This window comes from Camelus bactrianus, chromosome 28 (genome assembly GCF_048773025.1).
Source record: "Camelus bactrianus isolate YW-2024 breed Bactrian camel chromosome 28, ASM4877302v1, whole genome shotgun sequence".
Lineage (NCBI taxonomy): Eukaryota > Metazoa > Chordata > Mammalia > Artiodactyla > Camelidae > Camelus > Camelus bactrianus.
The window spans coordinates 24,820,693-24,838,956 of NC_133566.1; the positions used below are offsets into that span (position 1 = coordinate 24,820,693).

The 18,264-nt window shown below is 41.3% G+C and overlaps 1 protein-coding gene across 9 annotated transcripts in view; it reads left to right on the plus strand.

Moving 5' to 3' along the window:
* Positions 1-18,264, plus strand: part of EVA1A (eva-1 homolog A, regulator of programmed cell death) — a 56,348-nt gene that overhangs the window by 33,044 nt on the left and 5,040 nt on the right. For 3 of the 9 annotated variants that reach the window (XR_012502924.1, XM_074354394.1, XM_074354393.1), the window contains exons 2-3: positions 1,178-1,300; positions 9,752-9,923. The exons of 1 other annotated variant lie outside the window; for it this stretch is intronic. Coding sequence is in view for 7 of the 8 variants with exons in the window: in XM_074354394.1 (XP_074210495.1) it covers positions 9,878-9,923 (46 nt within the window). In the remaining variant the exon portion in view is untranslated. Of the gene's footprint in view, positions 1-1,177; positions 1,301-8,389; positions 8,531-9,751; positions 9,924-18,264 lie in introns of those variants that run through there. 5 more of the 9 variants (XM_074354397.1, XM_074354396.1, XM_074354395.1 and 2 more) reach the window with 4 other exon arrangements.

Here is an 18,264-nt window from a genome sequence, read left to right on the forward strand (position 1 = left end):
GCGGCAGTGGGTTGGAGGGGAATGTTGGTAGAACCAAGAAAGCCAAGCAGCTGGTAAGCTAGCATACTGGATGTGTCATCCATAGCTGTTTATCAGTCCTATAGAGAAAATCGAGGTTTCTCTCTGCTCAGCCATTTCTCCAGGGCCATGTGTATCAACTTAGCATCTTGTGAGGTGGGAGCTATTTTTCTATTCAGGCCTTTGCTTCTCAGACTCCATGTGACCATATTGGGGTCTGTGCTTGCATGGTATTCTTTAGTATAGATTTGAGAGTCAGTGGGTTTCAAAGACCTGCTTCCAGGTTTTGGTGCACAAGTGTCTAAAGAACTACAATCTTGTGCTTTAAGTTTCCTTTTCTTTCTTGCCCTTACCAGTAAAATGGAGGTAGGGAGATGACCCAAAGCCTTTGTGAGGCAGACGCAGCTGGGGTAAGTAAAGATATAAATAAACAAGCAGAAGTCAGATTCTGCAAAACTTGGCAGGAAGCAGTGATAACAAATGAGTGAGTGTGTATGCGTGGAGGAGAGAGACAGCTCAGTGCCCTGGGAGCTCTGTGACTGATTTAACTTTTCTACACAATTCTAATTGAAACTGGCAACGTAAAGGAACCGTGTGTGACCTACGTCTTTCAGAGACCTCCAGTGGCTTCCCTAGCTGAGTTGAGATTTCTGGATGGAAGATACAGGCTGTGGGAATCCACGCAGCAGTATGTCCAGTTTTTCGTGCCCACACAGGGCTGCACGAGACTTCATTTTATGGCCCATCTGTGCATTATTATCTGGAAAGTGAAATTCCTCCCTTCCTGTTCCAGAGAGTCTGGCTTGCAGACTTCACAGATGAAGAGCCACACACGCATGCCCCACTCAAGCTGTGTTGTGGGTGTTGGCTGATCGAAGGGAGAGGAAGCATGCATCTTTGCTCTTTTACCCCTTGCTTCCCTTTCTTTATGACCTTGGAAAGTTGGTTTCTCTGGCTGTCTGGATCCAATTCCAGGTTAAACCCTGGCAGAGGGCTTTGTCTCCTCAGAGAATGCTATTCTGTATCTACAGGGGTCTGGAAGCCACCAAGCTTTCTCTGCTAAGCAGTCAGAACAACACCAAGTCTAAGGCATGCTGTGATCTCTCAGGCATGTGATGGCTCTCTGATATTTTTCTGTGCCATCTTTCTTCTCTTTCAGAGCCTGAGGAGCCAACCAGAGCCAATCAAGTTTCAGAACCTCTACTGTCTGATACCAGCATTGCCAGGGATGAAATGTTCTAACCAGATACTCCTCTGCTCTTGACAGCACACCTCTCTCCAGGTAGCTAAGGGGATAATAAGATTTTTTATGACCCTTTGCACGCTATGTAATGAGGTAGTCATCTGCGTGGGGGCTTCCATACCAGGGGTGCTTACTGCTGCTACTGAAATAGAAGATTAAGTGTACCATCATCTGGCACATTTCATTTGGTGCATCTAGTGGTTATACTCAATATAAAGGAGTAGACTCAAGGTTTCAGGGAATATGAATTTGCAGTACTTGGAATAAGTTTATCCCTAAATGGAAGCCAGTGAAAATGGCATACAATGCGTGCAATTAGCCACTGCATCTAAGAGATGGTGCTCATAAGCCAGCTTGTCATCTTCATCAGGTCACCAACATGTGTTCAGGAAGACAAACTTCTGAGAGGTAGGTAGGTGATGGAAAGCAGGTATCTCTTCAGTTTTGCCACATGTTTTCAGTAATTAGGTGAAGGAGCTTTGGGTTATGGATGAAAGAAAGTTGTCAACGAGTGAGAAACATAAGAATTAGTAGGTGCTGTTCAAAGAGAGTATGCTGCAGGAGTTTACTGGCCCCCGAGTGTTCTCTAGATATGATTTTCCCCTAGAATGGCATGGGATTACTCCAGTGGGTTATCACAGGGAGAAAACCCTGGCTTTGAAAATATATGGCTGCTAAGTCACAATTCTGCCCTAGCCAAGATAATTCCCAGGGTCAGTTTGTCAAAAGGAGAGCCTGATCCAGATCTTATGCCAAGTGGCTCTCCAGTTATGAATTAATAGCTGGTATGGTTGATGCTGTATATTCTTGAGGGCTTGGTTGATGTGGTCTTTTCTCCCAGAGAACACTTCTGGCCACTGGGAACATTTGGTTGCTGGTGTCCTGATCAAGGAGCTGCCAAGCAGCCGCTCTCTCTGACATCTTTCTCGCTGTATTGGTCATGCACATGAGATCCACAAACATTGAGAATGTCTTGGGCTGCTCAGTGAAGTAATTTGATGTTTGTCCTAGAACAGGGTTTACAGCCTTGATGCATTAACATTTTGGGGCCAGATAGTTCTTTGCTGTAGGGGTAATATCCTGTGCATTGTATGATTTTAGCAGTATCCTTGCCCCCTACTAGAGGCCACTTTCAACCCCCACCGCACTTGTGACAGCCAGATGTCTCCTGGGGAGCACACTGCCCAAGGTTGAGAATCGCTGTTCTAGGAAGTAGCCAGTGATAAGGGACTTCCTTGAGAAACAGAGCACAAAATTGCACTTGTAGGTGGGTGAATGCTTCACGCCCCTTACCTTTATATTGGTTAAGTGTATTAGTCAGGATTCTCCAAAGAAACAGAACTGTGTATGTGTAACAGTAGATTTATTATGAAGACTTGGCTCACACAGTCATGGAGGCTGAGAAGTCCCAAGATCTGCCATCAGCAGCCTGGAGGCACGGAAAGCCTCTCCAGGGGTGTAGTTTAGTCCAAGACCAAAGGCATGAAAACTAGGGGAGCCAATGGTGTAAATCCCAGTCTGAGGGCCAGAGAAGACAAGACTAGAGGAGACGCTCCAGCTCAGTGGTGAATCAGGGAGAAAGAGGAGAGTTCTTACTTCTCCTCCTTTTGTTCTGTTCAGGCTCTCAATGGATTGCATAAAGCCTCTCCATCCTTGGGGGGGAGGGCAACCTGCTTTAGTGAGTCCACCAATTCAAATGCAGATCTCATCTGGAAACACCTTCACAGACATACCTGGAAAAAACGTTTAATCTGGACATCCTGTGGCCAGTCAAGTTGACTCATAAAATTAACCATCACAGTAGGAGATGTGGAAATGTTTTAATTACAGGGAGAATCACCAGTGGAAAGTGTAGAGCTACCTGGATTTGTTCCATCTCTATTAAGAAAGGGCTCAGGCAGGGGGTTTGGGAGTAGAGTTTGGCTCTGGGAGTGATCACTTGTCTAACTTCTGCAGACCTTGTCTCATTAGTGAGGATGTTTAGGTGTACTGACCCCTGCTCTTCAGTGACGCGTGCCACATGGACCACAGAGGGGCTTCCTAGTCACTCTTTAGCAGCGGCCCTGAGCAGACTCTCCTGTGCCGAGTCCTGCCCTCTGTCTCAGTGTCCTCACTAAGGTGCTCCTTCACCACTTAGAGAACTGACTGTGTGGCTGGGCTGCTAAGTACCGGCCCTCCTACCCCAGATCAGATTTACACAGGAGGCATTAAGTGAAACTCCTTCTAGGCCTGTGCTGTTATAGTATCTGAGTGCTCAGCTACAGGGGCTCACAGACTTCCAGCAGAGCATCTGCAGACTCCGTTGGGCATCTTATAGAGTGAAGAGCTTGATTCCCAAGGCCTGGGTGCCCAAGGTGGCCCTAATGCGCTCCCAAGTGATCCGAGGATCCTGCTGGTCTTTGGACCATACTTTGAGTAGAAGAATCTAGACCAGAGGAGTGCAAACTATATATGGTCCCAGGACCAAATTGGGTCCAACAACCTGTTTGTGAAAATGAAGTTTTATTGTGACGCAGTCGCACGTGTTCATTAGTGTCTTGGTGGTGGTGGCTTTGACACCACAATTGCAAGGCTGAGTGGCTAAAACAGCGAGTACATACCCTGCAGAGTCCTTTTATGGTAAGGGTGTGAAGGTTACTGACCCCTGCTGTGTGGTGACTTGTGCCACATGGACCACAGAGGGGCTTCCTAGTCACTCCAGGATGGCCCACCCAGCAGTTGTCTGTCCTAGCCCATAGCATGCCTTCTTTTTCCCTCTTTCTTTTGCCTCTGGCTCCTGCAACCCTTCCATTAGCACCAGAGGCATGAAGAGACTTGCAGAAAGAATTTCTGTGCCATAGTTAAGCTTCCATCTTGCGTGTGGTCTTCTTGAGGAAGTCCTGAGGAAGTACCCCTGCTCAGCACCCCACGCAGAGCCAGTCAGCTCAGCTATCCTTTTAGTCTTCCAAGTGGCTCACTCTAGGATCTGTTCAGAAATACCCTCGGAGACTTACTCATGCATACAAAGCTCATGCCTAATTGCGCCTTTTGTTTGCTGAGAGCCTCCTTTCATCAGAGGTTTTAACTGAAGTGCAGTTGATTTACCATGTTGTGTTAATTCCTGGTATGCAACACAGTGATTCAGTCGTACAGGCACTGTGCTAGGTACCGGGGTAACAAGGATTTGTAAGATGCCTCATCCGTCCAGGAGACAAACACGTTCACCAGGAATTCCAGTTACACTATTGTACGTGCAATATTAGAAGAATATTTGAATACTTTGTTGGCCAGGAAAAGAGTCTGGAAGATTTGGAGCTTTACTGCATTAGACCTTTTTTTATTTTATTTTTTTAAATCGTGACTCTTTATTAAATTTGACACAAACCCATTTTTGCATTATTGATGTGGTATCTTTTTCTTCTTAATCTATCAATGTGATAGATTACAATTATTTACATTCTTTTTTTATAAGGGAGGTAGTATCTTTAACTTAAAATTAAGCCATATTCATAGTGTGATATAAATAAGAATTCTGTTGACTTTAATTTTTTATTGAAGTGTAGTTGATGTACAGTATTACATAAATTACAGGTGTACAATATAAGGGTTCACAATTTTTAAAGGTTATTCTCCATCTGTAGTTATCATAAAGTATCAGCTCTGTTCCCTTGTACTGTATGTCATTGTAGCTTACTTTGTACGCAATAGTTGGTGCTTCTTAATTCCTTACTCCTGTGTTGCTCCTCCCCCCTTTACTCTCCACACGGGTAACCACTAGTTTCTTCTCTGTATCTGTGAATCTGCTTCTTTTTTGTTATATTCGCTAGTTCGTTATATTTTTTAGATTCTACATATAAATGATATCATAGAGCATTTTGGCTTCAATTTTAATATCCCATAATTCTGCTACCGTTCCTGTAAAGTGAAAATCAGTATTTGATTACAGGATTCTCTGAAGGTAGTAACCTTTTAAATTCATTGTTGTACCTCATCAACACTTTATACTTTTATTATTATTGTTAATTTTTTAAATTGTGGTAAAATATACACAAAATTTGCCATTTTAGCCATTTTTAAGTGGACAGATCAGTGGTATCAAGTACATTTACTTTGTTGTGCAACCATCACCACCATCCATGCCCAGAGCACTTTCAACCTTGCAAAACTGAAACTTTGTACTCTGTACCCATTAAATAGTAACTTCCCATTCCTCCCTTCTCCCAACCCCCGACAGCCACCATTCTACGTCCTGTCTCTGAATTCAGCTGCTGTAGGAACCTCATATAAGTGGAATCATACCATATTTGTTCCTTTGTGACTGGCTGATTTCACTTAGTATAATGTCCCCGAGGTTATTCCACGTTGTAGCATGTGTCAGAATTTCATTCCTTTTTAAGACTGTGAGTAGTATTCCGTCAGAGGCATATACCACATTTTTGTCTATCCATTCATCTGTGTAGGGACTGTTTGATTCCATCTTTAGACTGCTGCAAGTAATGCTTCTTCATAACTGCTGTATAAATATCTGTTTGAGTCATTGCTTTCAGTTCTTTTGGGTACAGACCCAGAGGTGGACTTGCTGGATCATATAGTAATTCTATTTTTGATTTTTTGAGGAAATGCCATACTGTTTTCCATAGTACCTCTACCACAACTTTACCTTCCCACCAACCGTACACGGGTTCCTCTCCAAATCCTCCTCAACAGTTGTTATATTCTGTTTTTTTGGTAGTAGCCATCCTAATGGATGAGGAGTGGTATCTTTTCTTGTTGTTTTTTTTAATTGAAGTATCGTTGATTTACAATGTTATATTAATTTCTGGTGTACAGCATAATGATTCAGTTATACATATATATTATTTTTTATATTCTTTTTCATTATAGGTTATTACAAGCTATTGAATATAGTTCCTTGTGCTATACAGTATAAACTTGTTATTTATTTTATACATAGTAGTTAGTATATTCTGAGCTCCCAATTTATCCATCCCCACCCCCTTTCTTCCTAGTAACCACAAGTTTGTTTTCTATGCCTGTGAATCTGTTTCTGTTTTGTAAAGAAGTTCATTTGTACCTTTTTTTTTTTTTTAGATTTTACATATAAGTGATATCATATGGTGTTTTTCTTTCTTTTTCTGGCTTACTTCAATTAGTATGACAATCTCTCAGACTATCCATATTGCTGCAAATGGCATACTTTTATTCTTTTTTATGGCTGAATAGTATTCCTATGTATATAAATAATATAATATAATTCCATTATATGTATATAAAATAACTTCTTTATCCAGTCATCTGCCAATGGACATTTAGGTTGCTTCCCTTCCATGTCTTGGCTATTGTATATAGTGCTGCTATGAGCATTGGGATGCATGTATCTTTTCAAATTAGAGTTCTCTCCAGATATATGCCTGGGAGTGAGATTGCGTGATCATATGGTAAGTCTGTTTTTAGTTTTTTGAGGAATCTCCATACTGTTTTCCACAATGGCTGCACCAAACTACATTCCTACCGGCAGTGTAAGAGGGTTCCCTTTTCTCCACACCCTCTCCAGCATGTATCATTTTGGGAGTTTTTAATCATGGCCATTCTGACTGATGTGAGGTGAACTTCATTGTAGTTGTGATTTGCATTTTTCTGATAATTAGCAATATTGAGCTTTTTTTCATGTGCCTATTGGCCATTTGTATGTTGTCATTGGAGAAATGTTTGTTTAGGTCTTCTGCCCATTTTTTGATTGGGTTGTTTGTTTGTTATTGAGTTGTATGAGCTTTGTGGTGTTTTTTTATTTTAGTCTCTAACTATTAGTGATATCGAGCATCTCTTCATGTGCTTACTCGGTTATTGGCCATTTATAACTCTTCTTTGGAAAAATATCTATTCAAGTCCTTTGCCCATTTGTGTTTTGTGTTTTTTGTTGTTGTTGAATTGAATGAGTTCTTTATATAATCTGAATATTAACCCCTCATTGGATATATGATTTGCAAATATTTTCTCCCATTCCATGGGTTGCCTTGTAACTCTTTTGGTTGTCTCCTTTGATGCCAAGAAGTTTAAAGTTTTAATGTAGCCCAGCTTATCTATTTTTATTTTGTTGCTTTTGATTTTGGTGTTATATCCAATAAATTATTGCCAAATCCAGTGTCACAAGACTTTTCTCCTATGTTTTATTCTAATAGTTGTATAGTTTTAGCTCTTCCATTCAGGTCTTTAACCCATTTTTAGTTAATTTTTTTTAATATGATGTAAGGAAAGGGTTCAGCCTCATTCTTTTGCATGTGAATATCCAGTTTTCTCAACAAGACTCTCCTTTCCAAACTGAATGGTCTTGGCATCCTTGTTGAAAATCATTTAACCATGTATATAAGGTTTTATTTCTGTGATTTCTATTTTATTCTATTTTATCCGTATACCTGTCTTTATGCAAGTACTATACTGTTTTGATTACTGTAGCTTTGTAGTAAGTTTTGAAGTTAGGAAGTGTGACTTCTAACTTTTTTTTTTTTAAATTAAGATTATTTGGCTATTTGTACTGCTTGATATTCCATATGGATTTTAGTATGGATTTTTCTATTTCTGAAAAAAAGCCCTTGGGATTTTGAGACTACCATGGAACTTCTGAATTCTCTTTTAAAGGAAACATTAGTCAGACAGATAAGAGTAGGAGGAGCATTTAGGCAAAAGGAAGGGTACAACCAAAAGCATGAAAAGATAAAAGAGCTTAGTGTATTTGGGAACTAAAAGTAATTTGGTATTGTTGGAGCATTAGGCGTACTTGTATCTCTGTGTGTATGTATATGTGTATGTGTGTAGACTTGGGTAGGAGATGAATTAGGAGCTAAAATAGAGGTCAGATATTGTGGAAGTGGATGTGTGTTGTGTTAAGAATTTTAATGAAGATTAGTTGAAGTGTTGGACTGTGGAGTGAAGTGATCAGATTGGCACTTTATAAAGATAACCCTGTTGGTGAGAGTGGATGCTAAATTGAATAGGAAGAGGTTTTGGCAGAAGCGTCAGATTGGAGACTGTTGGAAAACTCCCATACTTGCACTGTGGTGGGTTAGTGGGGGTAGATAAGAGGGGATGTGCCTGGAACAGCGTTGTCCCACTGCTCACCCAAATATTCCAGTGGCTTCACTTTCTTCCTAGGTCCTGAAGTCCTCATACCTACAGAACAGTCTCTGAACTCAGGATGGTGGCTCCAACTCTTCACCTGTATCATCTACTTGTCACCTTTTGGGAACTCAAATGGCTGTTGAGGGAACCTATACTCTGGCCCAGAGGTGCAAGGTCCGTCACAGGAGCTAGCCCCTTCTCAGAGGCCCCGAGCTCCCACTCCTCATCCTGCCACTTTCTGGTCCTCTGACTCCTCCAGGGACCTTGTGCTCATTTCTGTCTTCCCTGTGGGTTGGTCTGTCATCCCTTGCTTTGGTCTCCCCTAAGCCCATTGGAATCCACCAAAGTGAGAGTTGTCTTATCTGTTGGGACCCATTCCATCCACCTATGGCACTGCAGCCCTTCAAGCCCTCTGAGTGTGATCCATGTTACCAGTGTCTGTGACCCACCTGAGAACCTCTTTCTTCTGCAAGGACTGGAGCCTTCTGCTTCTCTAGCTTTTGCCAACCTGACACCCCTCCATACCCTGTGATTCAGTCCCCTGTCTCCAGCTAGAGTGGCATTGAATAGGAGCCATCAAGATCTTTGCCACCTGAAATCCTCAGCTCTCTGTGAGGGCTTCACTGAATGAACTGGGTAATGATAATGCTGGGTCCGAGCGACAGCAGTTGGAGAAAGAATGTGCTCCTCCAGCCAGAGGCCAAACCACCAAACACTGAGATCCTGAGTTCCTGTTCTGAACCCTGGGGATACAGTTCCTTTGATGGGCAGACAGTGACAGTGCATGTGTTATCACACAGTCCCAGGGTCACAGGTGGAGTCATGGAGCTGGGGGCAGGGAGCAGGCTTGAGCTCCCAAGTTCTTGGCGACATTTTAGAACTGGAACCACTCTGGCAGTTCTGGAATAGCCAGCTCTGAGCCATTGCCAAGGATGCACATTTGGAGATACGTGGGATGAGGCAAGGTGATTAAGGTACACAAGTGCCATCAGTACAGGGAAAAGCAGAGCCAGGTGAAGAGCAGGCTGTGGCTTGGGGTTAAAATGCAAGAATAAAGGGATGATGGGCTGCTCCTTATAGGAAAACCAGGCAGAATGAAATAAAAAGTATCAAGGGAAGGTGAGAGAGAGAAGTGTCAAAATGGGACGTTGGGAGAAGATGGGCAAGAGAAGGGAGAAAGGCCAGGAAAAACAGCTTTAAGGAGTTGTCACTTCCTTGAAAGCCAAGAAGCTTGCTAGAGCAAAGAGAGTAAGATCCCAGATCTTTGCAGTCCCCTAGTTGGGAAGGTTGGCTGGCATTTAGGGGACTGGCTTTTGTTCTTGAGCCCAGGCTACTGGAACACAGCCTCAGGAAATCAGGACATGTTCTCATCACTCACTTTGTGTTCCCGAACAGAGGAGAAGAGAGGGAGGGTGGCCACCTTGATCCAGCCGAAGCATCTCCAGGAGGTCTTCTCCGGATGCCGCATCAAGGCTGCCAATCTGCCACAGCACGGAGCTGGTGATCCCGGAGCAAGTGGACATGGCTTTGCTCAGCAGCATCCTAGCAGCCTATTCCATTGTCTCAGGTAGCTGTCCAGTCTCGGCTGGACCAGGGCTGAAGCGTGGGGCTGGGCAGAGCCATCTCCTGGGTGGCCATCCCTGGCCTCATACCCAGGAGAGAAATGCTGTGCTGTCATAGCGGAGGGGCTCTGTGGTACTGAGTTTTGAGATGAAAAGTCTCTGGTTTGAAAGTTAAGCTTGGCATTCTCTAATTTGGCAAGTGCGGGGTTCTAATGCTTTGTCTTGCTGAAAATGTTTGGTTTTCTTTTGGGCTTAAATGAGTGAGTGAAGTAGCCTGGGGCTGCTGTTGGCTTCTGTCCTTAAGCGTTTAACTGTGATATGAAAAGCCACAATGGAGGGTCCTCAGCCTGATTATTTCTGTGCTGTGGTTCTCAGCCCCACCCAGGGCATGTGTGTGTGTGTGTGTGTGTGTGTGTGTGTGTGTGTGTTTAGTCTGTGCTTAGGGGGCTGTGTGAGGTGTCTGATAACTTTCTGGGAGACATGGAGACAGAAAGTATCTGAGTTTGGAAGAATGTGATAGCTGCCCCTTCCTTGGTTCAAAGTTGTATTCTTTTAGGATGATGGCTGACTTTATCCTCAATATTGTTTCCTGAGAACAAGTACTGTACATATAAACGGAGTAATTTAAAAATGCATGAAAATATACCTCAGTAAAACTGAAATTAATAAAAAACATGAAAATGCTCAGTGGTTTGAATGACTAAACTAATTTTCTGCTGCTTGAGTGAGTTTACAGTTTTTGGTAGTTTGCTTTTGCTTTGTTTCACTTTGCCTGATGTTTCTGGTTATAAAACAGAAGAGACTGAGGTTCTGATTAGATTTCCCCTGGGACTGATTTTACTTTCTAGTTCTCTAGTCAGGATGTGGTGACTTCAGAGTGCAGATGCAAAATTTGTTATTTCTACTTAAAATGGCAAATCTGAGCCAGGATTGAGGATAAAGGAAGCTCATAGCTTCTTGCTGAGAAAGCATCTTGCATGACATGCAACTTGATTTTAGGAAGGAAGACTTCTTAGGAGTTTGGCTGGCTCCTCTGTGGTTGACAAGATGCAGCATGTCGTCTTCACATGCCTCAAGTCCAGGGTTCTTCCTTCTCAGATCAGCAAAGGCTCAGGTCATCAGTCAACTCCCTACTTCCCCAGGGAAGTTCAGTGCCTGGGGCCTTCTTACCTGTGCACCCACACACCAGAGGAATCTCAGTTCTGCTCGTTCAAGCAGAATAGTGACTATTCCGGGGAGAAAGGACACTGGGTCTGGAAAAGAGATGTTTGAAACTCTGGTATCATGTTTTCACATGCTGATCCCTCAACTCTATAGTGAAGACACCCCCAAAATGAAATGAGATGTGGCAGGGAGGGTCTGGAGTTTCCAAGGCTTCACATGAAAGTTGCAAATAAGCTGTTGAAGGGAAATATCTCGGGTAAGAGCAAACAGGCTAGTGGGCTTTGGAGCTTGACTTGGCACAGGAAGTACCTGGTGGCTTTCCATTTTGGCCAGCATGAGCCTCAGTTGTGGTCACTGAATGAACTAACTGAATGTCCTGGTGTTTATCATTTGTTTTATGATCTTTTTTTTTTCCTTTTTCAGTTGTATTAGGTAGGATTATTGCAGTTTGACTGCACATACACATTATATTACATGTAAATACACATATATAATACACTGCACTTTTTTTAGTTTACATATATGTGTTGACCATTGTTTCTAAGAACAGATTAGAGCTTTAGCTTTTTAAACTTACATAGTTATCAAAGGAATAAAGCCAATCACAAAATAAGAATCAACAGAATGTGGTGATCCAATCATAAAGGACAGTCAAATGTGATTACACATATTCAAGAAATCAATCATCTAAGTTATAAATAATAAGTAGTTCATTTGTGTCCTAATTTTTTTATTTTTTTAGATTCCACATATAAGTGATATCACATGGCATTTTTCTTTCTCTTTCTAGCCCACTTCACTTAGAATGACGATCTTCTGGTCCATCCATGTTGCTGCAAGTGGCATTATTTTAATCTTTTTTATGACTGAGTAGTGTTCCATTGTATATATGTACCACATCTTTGTCCAGTCATCTGTTGATGGACATTTGGGTTGTTTCCATGTCTTGACTATTGTAAATAGTGCTGCTATGAACACTGGGGTGAAGGTGTCTTTTTGAAGTAGGGTTCCTTCTGGATATATGCCCAGGAGTGGGATTACTGGATCATATGGTAAGTCTGTTCCTAGTCTTTTGAAGAATCGCCATGCTGTTTTCCACAGTGGCTGCACCAAACTGCATTCTCGCCAGCAGTGTAGGAGGGTTCTCTTTTCTCCACACCCTCTACAGCATCTATCATTTGTAGACTTTTTAATGATGGCCATTCTGGCTGCTGTGAGGTGATATCTCATGGTAGTTTTGATCTATATTTCTCTGACAATTAGCAATGCTGAGCGTTTTTTCATGTGCCATTGGCCATTTGTATGTCTTCATTGGAGAAATGTTTGTTTAGGTCTTCTGCCCATTTTTTGATTGGATTGCCTATTTCTTTGATACTAAGTTGTAAAAGTTGTTTGTATATTTTGGAAATTAGTCTCTTGTTGGTAGCATCATTTGCAAATATTTTCTCCCATCTGTAGGTTGTCTTTTTGTTTTGTTGATGGTGTTCTTAGCTGCGCAAAAGCTTTTAAGTCTAATTAGATCCCATTTGTTTATTTTTGCTTTTATTTCCATTACTCCCAGAGCTGGTTCAAAACATATATTGCTGTGATTTATGTCCACAAGTGTTCTGCCTATGTTTTCCTCTAGGATTTTATAGTATCTGGTCTTACATTTAGGTCTTTAATCCATTATGAGTTTATTTTTGTATATGTTGTTAGAGAATGTTCTAATTGCAGTCTTCTACAGGTAGCTGTCCAGTTTTCCAAGCACCACTTATTGAAGAGAATGTGTTTTCCCCATTGTATATTCTTGCCTCCTTTGTCATAGATTAATTGACCATAAGTGCATGGGTTTCTTTCTGGACTTTCTATCCTGTTCCACTGATCTATGTGTCTGTTTTTTGTCAATACCACACTGCTTTGATTACTGTAGCTTTGTAGTACAGTCTGAAGTCAGGGAGCATGATTCCCCAGCTCCATATTAGAAAAATGGGCCAAAATTTTACTATGAAGATAATTTATTTCAGAACTGTTTATAATAGTAAAAAATATATACATAAATATGTGAATATTAATTGAAGTACAAAAATGTTTATGATGTGTTAAGTAAACAAGCCCTGTTGCCACACAGTATATGCAGTATAATCCCATTTATGTGTATGTATTTATATGTATATGTAACCACATTTTACTCCAAACTATATCTGAATGCTGAGATATGTATGAGTGTGTGTCTGTGAATTTTTAATTCTCTTTTGCTTAGCTATATTTTTAAGTATTTTCAAGTATTTTATACTTCATTGATACTACTTTTGTAATATGTAATGCTATTTTATTGAAATTAAAATTATATATATATATATATATATATATATAAAATTAACATCGCCCTACTCTTTTCTGACCTTCCTAGCTGAGTATCTAAATGCCCTGAACATTACCAATTAGATGTGCCATATGTATTTCAAATTCAGCCTTGCCTGGAATTGTCCTTCTGTTTAAATATGCTCCTTCTTTTGTGTACCACCTAGGGCATTACCCACACTAGAAATATGATTTTTGGCCTTTGATCTATCTTCTTCACTGCTCATATCCAATTGCTTAGGGTTGGTGCATTTCTCCTTTCAGTGTCCCTGAAATGCATCCCTTCCACTTCACTCCCACTATCACTGAGTTGGTTAAGCTCATTCGTGTTTTTGTCTGCCTTGCCATAATGGCATTTTCCATGGTCTACCAACCTCCAATCTGTGTCTTCTAGAGAAATGGTCTTTCTAAAATGTAGGTGTGATGATGCAATTCTTTTTACTTCTTAGAATCTGTTAGTAGATCCTCATTATATCTAGGATAAAATCCAAAGACTTTTGTATCGTTTAACAGTTAGGATTGTTTTGGCTGCAAATAATAGAAAACTTCAGCTTGGTGGCCTAAACACACAGAAGTTATCTTACCCACATAACAAGAAGTCTGGAGGTGGGTGGTTGCTAGCATTGGTCCATTGACTCAGAAATGTAGGAGCCAGCTTCTCTCTGATTCTCATGGCCTTTCTTTTATGCTTGTCATCTCATGGCTGCAAAATGACTGCTGTTGCTCCTGCTGTTTGAGTCAAGATTTACAATAAACATTTGAAAAATAGGCACCATGAGCAAAGCACTGTGCTAGGTAACTGGAAGCCTAAAGTCGTGTGGATTTGCTCCTCAATTTCTCACTGTTGTGGGGAAGATATGGTTATGCAACTAATTATAATACAGCTACATAAAGTGCTGTGTAGATTGGAGAGGCTGGTTGTGCTCATCGTCCCTTCCAGATTCAAGGAGCCAGAAAATCGTCATAATACAGTATCGACTTAAGCAGCAATAAAGCCAGATCAGAGAGTGTGTCAGGCCTTCTACCCAGCTGTCCTTGAAGCCGAAGCCATAGGACCGCGGGGAGGGGGCACGGGGGGAGGGAAGCTGAGAGATATACAAGCAAAGGAGCATGCGCCAGAGCCAGGCGAGCGGGCACAGTGGTTCTCCAGCACTCCTTCCTGGGGACGGAAAAGTCAGGCTGAAAGGAAGCTTTCTTCAGCACTTCAGAGGGCAGCAGCATTAATGGGAGTCTTTGGTTTTCTCTGGGGAGGGGCAGAACCCCACGAAGGGACATCCTTGCAATGCCTTAAGAGTTCAGAGAAGAGATTGTGCTGAATACTCTCTGATACTACACAAGCCCCATTGTTTTGTTTAAAGCTTTTTTATTATCTTTTTTATGTTTTTCTTTCCACTTAAGGGATTGAAAGCTTTGGGGCCAACAAGAAAGTCCAGGCAGGAAAAGATCTCACTTGCATGGACGCCAGCTGACCTGGCCTGGGCTAGTGTTACTTCCTCTCCTACAGAGTCTGTTGGACATGATCTGACTTCCAAGGGTGCAAATGAAATTAGCCCCAGGACCTCCACATAGTGCCTCTTCCTGCCTGTGAAAACAATGACCCTGCAGGAAGCAAGATATAGCAATACATTTGTTTTTATTTATTGAGGGAAAGCAACCAACAGTAGCCCTCCCTACTCTGCTTCTTAGGCAATTAACATCTGGCTGGATCTCCTCAAGACAGGGGTGGTTCATTGGCTACGAGGAAGTGACCTGGAGCAGAGAAGAGAAAAAGCAACCACAATAGAGCTACAGTTTTGACTTTTTGTAAAAGAATAAGGCAGAGAAACAACACAAATCATATCAGCTGTGAAAATCAGTCCTGTGCCACCCGCTCAGGATCCAGTGAGACCCAGTAAACCCTCGCTTTCTCTGTTTGCTTTCACTGGGCTTCTCTGCAGGCAAAGAAATGTTTTCTGATCTGTGTAGTAATTCAGGGCAGGTGGACTAGTTACACTAAAGGGAGAGTAGTGGTTTCCAAGATTCAGTTCAGTAACCACCTTCAAAGTTGCCCTGTGTAGTAGGTGGGGTGAGGGTAGGGTGTGAAAGACAGACACACACTCACAGGGAAGGGAAGTGGGATGAGAAAAGAAAGGAAGGAAAGAGGGCGAGAGGGAGGGAAACAGGTGGATGGAGGAATGAGAGAGAGGGAGGAGGGGGAAGAAAGAGAGGAAGGAGAGAGGGAAGGAAAGGAAGAAGGAAGGAGGGAGGAAAGAGGGGAAGATGAGAAGAAAATGGAGTGAGAGCGAGCTATTCTTTGTTGAATGCCTCTCTTTGCCAGGATCTGGGAGAGTCCCCTTTACGCGTGCCGTCTGTCACACCTTTAGCACAATTCAGCAGAGTAGACAGTGTTGCCGTTGTTGAGAAGGGAGTCTGAGATGAGGCTTCAAATACAGGTCTGCTTGATAGTTTTCCACCCTGGTAAAAGCATGGATTTGTGCATCTTTTCTAGAAAAGCCTTTTCAGATTTCTGTATCTGAGCTTAGCTTTTCGACTCACTTTTGTATTTCCAGGGATCCCTCCCTCTTCATGCTTCTCTAATTGCACTTCCCTTTGGTACTGCAACTGATGGGTCAGCTTCCCTGCCGGGCTGACCTGTCAGTTATGCTCCTCAAAGCAAAAGCTCCCTCAGTATTCTCAGTGTTTGCTGAGTATCAGCTAGACAGAGTCCAGTTTCAGGCTCCTTCACTGCTTCCTTCCTTCCTTCCTTCCTTCCTTCCTTCCTTCCTTCCTTCCTTCCTTCCTCCTTTCCCTCCTTCCAGATATAATTGACATAGAACATCGTATAGATTTAAGGTGACAACATGTTGATTTGATACATTTCTATAAAACAGTATGATCACCATCACACATTAGTTAACACCGCTCTCACATCACGTAATTATCTCCTTTTTGTGTGTGTGATGAGAACAGTCATGATCTAGTCTCTTAGCAACTTTGAAGTCTGTAATACAATGCTATTGTCTGTTGGCTTTGCTGGGCATTAGGTCCCCAGGACGTATTTATCTACTAGTTGCTAACATGTACCTTTCAACAGCATATCCCCCACCCCTGAGCCCCTGGTAGTCAGCATTCTACTCTGTTTATAAGTAAACTTTTTTAAGAATAAGAAAATGAATATATATATGCTCATGTATGACTGAAGAGTTGTGCTGTGAATCAGAAATTGACACAACATTGTAAACTGACTATACCTCAATTTAAAAAAAAAGTAAACGTTTTTAGATCCCATGTTACTGATATCATACGTTGTTTGTCTTTCTCTGTCTGACATTTCATTTAATGTCCATCCGTGTTGTAAATGGCAGGATCCATCCATGTTATAAATGGCAGGATCTCCTTTCTAGTGGCTGAATAAGATTGCAATATATATCACATCTTCTTTATCCATTCATCTGTTGATGGACACTTAAGTTGTTCTCATATCTTGGTTATCGCGAATAATGCTGCCATGAACATGTCTTCAAGGTAGTGACTGCATCTCCTTCTGTTTCCTTGATCATCTCAATGTATGCCAAAAAAGCATTTGACAAAATGCAACTTTCTTTCATGATAAACCCTCAACAAATTGGGCATAAAAGGGACATAACTCAATATAATAAAGGCAATATAGGACAAGCCTGAAGCTAATACCATACTCATTGGTAAAAGATTGAAAGCTTTTGATCACATACAAAGGCTCCACCCTTCCATTCCCCCCTTTACATTTCTGATGTCACAGTTCACTTCTTTTTATACTGTGTTTTCTTTAACGGATTACAGTAGTTACAGTTATGTCTAATACTCATTCCTTTCATCTTTATACTGCAGGTAAGTGGTTAACACACCATCCTGTTCCAGAATTAGAGTTTTCTAAATCATTTGCCTTTACCAGCATGTTGTATATTTCAACATGTTTCTATGTCACTATCTAGCATCTTTTCATTTCAGCTGGAAGAAATCCTTTCAGCATTTCTTGCAAGGCAGCTCTAGTGGTGAAGAACTCCCTCAGCTTCTGTTTCTCGGGTGAAGTCTTTATTTCTCCCTCATATCTGAAGGATAACTTTTCCAGATAGAGTATTCTGGGTGGGCAATTTTTTTTTCTTTCAACCCTTTGAGTTGTCATTCTGCTATCTCCTGGCCTGTAGAGTGACTACTGAAAAATCTTCACATAGCCTAATGGGGGTTCCTTTGTAAGTTACTGTCTTTTTTCCTCTGGCTTTTTTTTTATTCTCTCTTTTTCTTTGATTTTTTTTTTTAACAATTTCATTATAATGTTCTTGGGAGTCTTTTGCATTGAGATAGTAGGGTGATCTATTAGCTTCGTGAACTTGGGTTTCTAAGTCTTTCCCAGATTTGTGAAGTTCTCAGCTATTATTTCTTTAAATAAACTCCTGCCCCTCTCTTCTCCTGGACTCCAGCTAAATTTGTACTGTGTACATTTGATTGACTCCTTTAGGTCATGTACTTTCTTCACTTTTTTTTTTAATTCTTTTTTCTCTGTTCACCTCTGATTGGGTTATTTCAAAATTACTGTCTCCCTGAGTTTAGCTGTGGCACATGTTTTGATCAGAAATGTAGTTTCTCTTTGTTCTAGTAGTTTTAAAATTTGTACTAGTTCTTTGTTTCTGTTGTCATTTGTTTTATTTTTAAAGTTAAAATTACAAATCATGTCTAATCATACTGAATTGTAAAAATTCTACTGTATATTTATTTTAAGGAAAAATGAGAATAAAAATATCTGGTTTGTCCTGCAGAAAAAAAAATTTTTTTGCTAGCTTCCTGGTTGCTTATTATGTCTTGATTCTGTTGCATTTTTCATTT